At 39.9% G+C, this 8,669-nt stretch overlaps 1 protein-coding gene across 7 annotated transcripts in view; it reads left to right on the top strand.

Annotated features, from left to right (window-relative positions):
* Window positions 1-8,669, top strand: part of LOC146507864 (RNA-binding motif, single-stranded-interacting protein 3-like) — a 168,910-nt gene that overhangs the window by 72,228 nt on the left and 88,013 nt on the right. For 4 of the 7 annotated variants that reach the window (XM_085176071.1, XM_085176073.1, XM_085176067.1 and 1 more), the window contains one exon: window positions 7,642-7,820. In XM_085176071.1, the coding sequence (XP_085032197.1) occupies window positions 7,642-7,820 (179 nt within the window). The remainder of the gene's footprint in view (window positions 1-7,641; window positions 7,821-8,669) is intronic. The other 3 variants (XM_085176072.1, XM_085176069.1, XM_085176074.1) reach the window with 1 other exon arrangement.

The following is an 8,669-nucleotide window of genomic DNA, read 5'->3' as shown; positions in this document are numbered from 1 at the left end:
TAAAATGACAATAGGTTTAGACTGACAAGATCATTTTGGTGTGGCATACTATTTTAGTATTTTAGTATGGCTTTGTCATACAAAGTCAACAGTTTAATTACGTTACATTTACATTGTTCTTGAATGAGTTTATTTTCAATATAATAGACTTGTGCTCAAAATCTTTTTGTATTTGATATTTATGATAAAACATTGGAAATAATTTTACTAAACAATAAAGTAAATGCTACACATGTCCTGTAGCCCCAATAATAAAAATCATAAAATAATCTTCAAAAATTTATGGAGTACAAGGCTCGCAAAATTTCAAAATCCCTGGTAGCCCTTCGGGCCGGCACTCTTCAGTTTTTGGTAGCCCAAAATAAATTTAAATAAAAAATAGCAATTTTTTATGTTTTGTTTCCGTTACAATATTAATGTATAATATTGTAACGGAAACAAAAATTAATCAAAAAATTGTTAAAATACAAATCACTACTGTATAAAAATTACAATCATCAACTCAAATACTTGGTTCTCATTGAACAGAAATTTCTATGAACTTGTAAGAACTGTGTAGAACATGAATCAGTCTGTGTCAGATCCTGAATCTGACATTTCCACTCGAGTCACAGGTAAGAGGTAAGTGGAACCAAGATCTAGGACATTTGCTTTTTGAAGTTTGCAAAGATTGATAAATTTTGCCAATGGTAGTTCACTCTTTGCAACATAGCACGCTGTTCTAAACAGATTTTTCAGGACTTCTTCTTGTGCTTGGTTAATTTTTAGAATGTTTTTTGCAATTGCTGTTTGTTCTGGGAAAGATACTGCAGACTGAGCAATAATGTATTTCTTGCATTTCTCATGGGTTCTGATAGGGTCTTTCTTAAAATTACTGGTCCCAGTAACAAAGGTGCTTGTCGACTCATAACACACCTGGCAGAACATCATGTTACTTAGTTCGTCAAATTTCAGCCACAGAAATTCTTACGTCCATGAAACCAAAAAAGCGGCGCCTTTTTTTTTTTTTTTTTTGCCTCATTTTTTGCCTGATTTGTCATAACTTTTCCGTTTTGTGGTAGGCTTTTCTTTGGCTGTCCCTTCTTCACCCTGACCTGTCTTATTTGGCTGAGCGGAACTAAAATATATATCCTGCTGCTTTTACACGCGCACTTGCATAACGGTCAGCGATTCTCTGCGCAATCAACCTCTCACATGTTTCAGCTTGCTGTGGGAGATTTCACTTGTCATGTCTGAATAGTAAGCTAACAATTGATAAGACTATGTCAGAGGAATTGGTGCGCAAATAATTGTCACTCACCAATCAGTACTGTCGCTCTCTACACACCGTTCGCGCGATCGCAAAGTGAAAGCAAAAAACAAGCGCAAATTCAAACGCAATTTCAATATGTCACATATTGACAGTGACAGTCATCGATGCCAATGACATAATTCGCTAACTCGCTAGCCCCGGGACGTCGGGCTAGCGATTTTGCGAGCCCTGGAGTAGATTAAAATGGGTTTCAAAAGGGCAAATAACAAAAGCCTGCACTTTTTTTTTTTTTTTTTACTGTACTATGGACTTCCTAAAGTACATTTAGTAGAACAAAGATAAGATAAAATAATATAATACTATTCCCTTAAAAGTAAATAGTGCCCAGAGGGTGAGCTGGTTTGTGCTCTTGGATTGCTTCTTGTTTGTACTGTGTTGATCTTGACCTCAGTTATCACTTTGACTATTTATCTGCATATTTTCTTCTTAATAAAGCATGTAGACCATCTGTTGAATCAAGGTTGCACCTCACATAGGGACAAAGGACTGCAGATCTTCTTTTTCTAGGAACTCAGCTGCTAATGGAGATAGTTTTATTAAATAACCCTACGGTGTGATTTACCCAGGCGTATCATTTACTCTCCAGACTAATTACAGGCTGGGCTACACCGCTTGCCTACACATTCCTGAGCTTGACACTTGGAAACAAGCAAGTATTCTGTATTGGATATCATTAGGCTTGTCTCCAAGAAGACTATTTATACCTGTGCACAGCATTAGCTGAACTCTCTGCAGTCTTCTCCGCTTCCCCTAACTTACAGTAAATGTGCTATTTTTCTTTTCCTTCATTAAAAACAATGTAAAGCACTCTGTGTAGAGCTTTAATATTCAGCTGCACCCTGAAGCCACATCTTCCGAGGAAACAAAGCCTGGATACAATAGTTTGACAATCAAGTTACATTTATGAATTCCTGAAAAGATGATTTGTTGTCTTTTCAGGCATTCTGACAGAAGCACTGGCCGAGGCTTAATTTAGCTGCTTGTGTAATATCAAAACAAGGACAGTATATTGGGTGCCATGTTTCCATTCGGATGTACTGTATTCATAAGCGCTTCCTTAAACCCTTCCGCTGCTGTGTTTAGAGGCACAGTGAGTAAGAGAGAATCTTAGAACTGGACCCAAAAATAGCTCGCATTCTTTCCTCTGTTTCAGGAAGCATCAGAAGAGGTCAGAACAACCCTCTCTCTCTCTCCCATGTCCGCCTCTTTCCTTTGTCCCATGTATCTTTAGCTTTACCCGTATCCTTTCTTACTTAACGCTCTTTATCAGCCTTTCCTCTTCTATAGTTTATTTTTTTCTTTCTTCCCTCATGTCATCCAAAGTTCACCCCTATGCGATGTTGTGCAATACCTTCACCCACATCTATACTTAGTTTGTTTTTTTCCCCCTTCTCCTAATGTTGTTGCAGATAAGTTTGGAGATAGGTTTGATCATCACAAAGACACATCTGCACATACAAGACTTTTCAGTAGCTATTCATTGTTTAGAAGTTAAAGAACTGTTGAGTTTAATGTATTCTGTTTAAATTATTCCTCAAGCAAAACAGTAGCGGGGAAGTGGAGATTGGCAGATTTGGGTGGGTGGATGGGAAAAGTCTACAGAGTACAATGAAATAAGTTATTTTGCAGGAATTACTGCCATGACCAGAGTTCAGTAGCTAAGCAAGTAAATATTCCTGGATCTTTTTTTCCTTTTTGTGTAAAATTCAACCTTGATGCGGTTGATTGAAGCATCCTTATAATAAAATATAAAATAAAAGACGCGCACCGGATAAGAAGTTGCAACGAGTGTTTGCGTACATTAGATTGTCTGGAGGAGGACAGACATTTGTTTAGAACTCTTAAAAATGTCGAAGAAGCAAGCTCCTTTAAGCAATTATTTTGGTGTTTCTCCACCTCCAAAGAAATGTCAGGAGTCCGAACCACAAAAAAAAAGCGCGTATTCTCGGAAAAGTGGTTGCAGGAGGTAAAGTGGCTTAAAACAAATAATGAACGTACAGAGATGTGGTGCAGAATATGCCGTGGAAATCCCACTCTAGCTGACAAAAACAGTGCCTTTTTATATGTACGCAAACACGCGTTGCAACTTCTTATCTGGTGCTCGTCTTTTATTTTGACAGCGAATGCACACCTGCAGACCACTTATGTGCACCCCTGGCTATAGTAAATTAAAGAGATCTGTCACCGTGACTCTTTGGGACTTAAAATGACAGAAATCTGTCATTTATTACTTTCAGGTAAAACTTGTGAAAATACAATTAAGTCCAAAACTTATGGCCTCATAAGTTTTGGACTTCATGGACGGTCAGTGCCTTGAAAAAAGTAACTACTTCATAGTAATTCCTCTGCTTTTGCTCTGAAATGTACACCAGCATCAGTCAGCAGCATGCATGTGCGTCACACCAAAGTAATATTTCGCGGCACGTTTGTGTTTCAGGACTCAGTTGTGCATGAAATCTGCAATAATCCCAGTGACTGTGTTTGCCTTGTGTGACAGTTTGTGTCGCTGCCTCTGAGCCTTTTTCCCAGTGTGAGAACTGCTCCACTGTACTAAGTGTGTCAACAATACCAGCTGAGAGGCAGCCTTCAGTCCACACACAGCAACTGCAGACTAATCCTTAAAAGAGAGAAACTGGATGAAAGCACGGAGGGAGGGAAGCACAGAGGAAGAAATATAGAGCAAGCATATGGGAAAGTGGAAGGATGGAGATGATAAGAGCAAGAGACGGAGCGATGGTGGAGTTGAGTTTGACAGTGAAAGAGGGAGAGAGGAGAGGTGGAAGTGTGAATGCTAGAGAGAGGGAGACAGAACGATTTTAATGTTTCAAAGGATTTCCCTATCACAGTCTCTGACACATTACATATACAGCTCACTATCAGCCCAACCCTGACAGCTGCACAAATTGGCTGAAAGAGGTTCCCTGGGCAAGGCCTTTGATCAGGTTTGTGTGTGTGTTGTGTCAGCAACACGAGGGGAAGGGGAGAGGTTTTGTACACTTGTGCATACCTGGACATCTGCGTACTGGAGTGAAGAAAGACTCTTTCTGCTCCAGATCAGTGTAATGAAATGAATGTACAAAGATAAGGCTAACTGTGTGCATGTTTGTTAATAGTCTAACAGTCTGGTTTTGCTTCATGAACTTATATTATGTTTACCATGCAGTGGTGTGCAGTGTGTTATCTTAAGTGTGTATAGCTTTTACCCCTGTGATATTTCTCCATAAGATTTCAGCCCGGTGTCTTTTATGTGTCTGACACTCCCATCAACCATGTGTCTGTGTTATCTTTCCGAGGAGGTTGGTAAACAAACCCATTGTTGAAAGGCTCATATCGAGTCAGTCCGCGGCACAGTTCAGGCTTTGAGGCGGTGAGGTTTCCAATATCGTGATTGCAGACACCACATGGGGAAAAAAAGATATGCGCTTCTTTTCTTTCCTCTAACAGTGACACATTATACAATAAAGTTTTATAAAAATGTCTTGAGAAAGCACACTTATGACAGACTTCACGTGAATTGTTGATTCATTGGTTGTTTAGCTTTGTTTGTCAAAAATGGTGTAAAATGACCATAATTTCATAGTCATAATTTTAAAAAGTTTGAAATTGTGAAACCGTTTGTCTACGACTCAAAAATATAAAGGCAATTATGTCCTGTCCACTAGATTGACTAATTAAGGAATCGATTATATTTAGCACATTTTAGTATATTATATAGTTCTGTTTTATGTGTCTGAAGTGGCTGATACAAAGTTGTTGAGCCAGTATCAATATTCTTCTCAGTGAATACTGCTTTAGGAGTAAAGGGCTAGTAAAGGGAGATGGACTCAAAGTATATCACGATATTTAAAGAAAATTTGCACTAACGATGCCTCTGATGATGTAAAAAAAAAATGATGAACGATGTTTTATGTTTGGAGCATGAGAGCAGCAGTAAGTAAATGAAGAGCATTTTCCATCCTCTTCCTGTGAGTTATTGTCATTGATGACACAGTACGTAATTCAAAGTGTGATACTATTGAAATGAGGACTGGTAGCAGCAGCATTCTAATTCAACAGGGGCGACATAGCATGAGCCAAATATTAGAGCAAAAGTAGCCCAGCTGCTTTAGTTGAACAATAAACTCTTCAGGAACCTGGTCAATATTGTCACATAGTAAAACTGAAAAATACTGTATACCTGGGAAGCTGTTTAACCAGCTCTGTAAAGTTCTGCTTTTCCAACATTTAACCGTGTCAGTAATTTGCATTCACTGTTTGCCCATCCTGTCATACGGAGTTCAGCTTGTAATGCTTGGTTGGGTCATTTTTTATTTACTTTTTTAACCTTTGCGTCGCATATCAGTATCTGCTCCATTGTGGCCTTGTTGTACTCGATGTGTTTTTCCCTCAAATGGTGAAACTCGTTGTTTCCACGTTACCAGGAACAATTTTCTTGCATATTTTGCAAAGTAGCGTGCTGCTTTGGAGGTGATTGAAATCGCTTCTGTTTCAGTAGCCAAAAATGATTCTTTCTCTCTGACATGCCTGGAATTGTTTCATTCATTGCACTGGTAAATGTAAATGTGTGGCATTGCTACAGCAACGATATGACATCTTTTTGACATTATCATGTAAAAATTTGTGTCGGTGGTATTGTGAAAAATGTATGGCACAGCCCTAAATTGAAGTTATTCAGGAAATAACATCAAACTGCAAATCTCAGAGACACTGGTAATACAGAGTATTATTTCTCCCAGCTGTTAAACTGAAGTATTACCCAGCATAGCCTCTCTTTCACCTCTGCACTTTGTTTGTGTTTGAGCTGAAGTGTACAGGCTCGTTGTTGGCTGCTGGTGTGAGGTGCTGGCCTGTAAATGACATAAGCGCCTTCTCATTTTACTCCTGCGTGTCTTCCATACATGTGTTGAATCCTGTTAGCGCTGTCTGTCTGAGCCGCTAGCATGCGTCCGAGTGTGTGTTAGGATTTGTGCACCAGCTGAGAGAAAATACAGGTAATGAATTAATATCAGAGCTGGCTCAGGCTCCACATTGCTCTGTGGTGACAGCCTGTCATTATCACAAACACCGGCTCACACTCGTGCACGCACACAAAAGCTCACACAAGCTTCCTTGCAATTGTGCATACATATCCACACACAACTCCAAATACAGGATTCACCTTAAGTATGTACACGCTTCCTTTCCTTACCTGTCTCTATCCTTTCTCTCCCTGTCTCTCATTTTCTCGTCATTACGGCACACAGTGCTGCTGCGCTGTGATCATCTTAAGCTGCAGCAGCTTCTTGAACTCATTCTATCCACTTTCCAACAGTGGAACCAACACTGGGACTACACATCTTTGCGTTGTAGCTGTTTTCCTCCAAGGCAGCAGACAGAGTGTTTTGAATGCTGCTGTCATATGGGCCATCAAGCTCGTTTGCTTCCTCCAAACTTAACCTAATAGTTTGCCTAAGGCAGCGGGCAGGCAGGGGTGGGTGTGCCTTCAGTGCCAGGCACTCATTAATCCTTGCACTGCTCTTCTCCCTGCCAGAAATGGTCATCTTATTAAGCCATTTAGTCAGTATTGAGCTGTGTAATTGGACAGTGGAGGCCAATAGGAAATGTTTGAGTAAGTTAAAGGTGATAAAAGGGCCTTGCTTGATTTAAATGCTGTACAGCCTGCTCGGTTCACCCATGGCATAAATTTATTAATACAAATCATAGCAGTGTTTGCTTTAAGACTTTCTTGCCTGACAGTGGCTTGATACCTTTGCATTACAAGAGATGGTTTGAATATCTTTCATTTTTCTGGTCTGCGTTTGCTTGCATTGTAACTAAGGTTAAACAACCAGAAAGCAATTTGTGCTGCTTTTAATGTTTGCTGATTTGTACACACACACAAACAAACCTGTCTTTCATGAAAATTATCAATGGTTTGAAACATTTCCTTATCTAAATCACTGTAGAAGTCACTGCACCTTTACACTCCAGTCAGCGCTGAAAGGAAGTCCCTACTGCCTTGTCATTAAGTGCAGAACCATATGCGAAGATTCAGCACAGCATGCTATTGTTATTCGGGCAAGCCCCAGTGGTTGGGTACCATGAACATCAAGGCTCATGCTTTCCTAATTTTATGTACTTCCTCTAGAATAAAGAGATAATTGGGACAGGAAAAGATGTGGATGTGAGATTGGTAGGTGGAATTTAGGGGGGGTAAAGCTGAGGAGCCGAATCTGGAGTGAAGTACTTTTTTTGTGGTGTTATTAAATACGTGATTAATGTGACACCAAACATAACAGTAAAGACCTAATGTGACGTTTGCCTTTCTGCATGTTTTTCTGTCTTTGCAGCAGTCCTATGCCCCTCCCCCTCCACCCATGGCTCCACCCAGCCCTGGCAACACAGGAGGAGGAGGTGGTGGTGGAGGTCAGGGAGGAGGGCTAGTGGAGCAACTTAGTAAGACCAACCTGTACATCAGAGGCCTGCCACCTGCCACCACTGACCAGGACCTCATCAAACTCTGCCAGCCGTGAGTTCTATTTTCTTCTACTGTCCCTGCCTTCACCCTGCAGATGCATTAAACGTCCTCAGTACAGCTGAGTTCAGTTCATTCCCGCTCAGTTCAGTTTAGTTCAGCTTGTGGTAATTAGTGTTGCGTGAGTGTGACAGGAGCTTATAATGGGTATCAACAGTTCGCTCTTGACCCCTGTGTTCCTCCTCTCTGCTTCCTCAGAGGAAAAGACACAACCCAGCTGGGTCTAGCCCATCCGCTCCTTTCTGCTCTGCGTCATCTACGCACACAGGGATAGATAAATAATCCTCCTGTCCATCAGTGGAGGTTTGAAACTCCTCAGTCACACGAAGATTTACTCACATGGATGACAATATGATGGATCAGTCCACATTCCATGTTAATAGTAATATAAATGAGCTGTGTGAAATGTAATTGCATCAAATTACCAGTTCAATCTAAAATTTGATGACTTGATGCAGCAGCTATATTTGATAAACATCTGAATATTTTAGTAATGGCTATATCTAGAGTGATTTAGAAGATTGCCATTGGAACTGATGAAGGCATATTTTCATTTTTAGAAGCTTTGTTACGTCTGAGCAAACTCTGATCCAGTGTTTATTTTAACCCATTAGGCAGCTGTTTCCTGAACAGATTTCAGATCAGGGTTCTCATCATAGTGCCTAATCAGATTTATACTAGGTTCAGAAATATACAGAGTTACTGTTTTGAAAAAACGATCAGACTTTTCAACATGATTTTGTTTTTCTAAGCTTCTTTTCTTCTTTTAAGGGGATCCTGTCACATTTGTTAAAAGCTAATTATTATAGATATTTTTTAAAAATATCAATTTATCTGTAATTG

This window comes from Neolamprologus multifasciatus, chromosome 11, assembly GCF_963576455.1.
Source record: "Neolamprologus multifasciatus chromosome 11, fNeoMul1.2, whole genome shotgun sequence".
In the NCBI taxonomy this organism is placed as follows: Eukaryota; Metazoa; Chordata; class Actinopteri; order Cichliformes; family Cichlidae; genus Neolamprologus; species Neolamprologus multifasciatus.
Note: the sequence above shows the minus strand (reverse complement) of the source record. Positions and strands in the feature narration are given on the sequence as shown.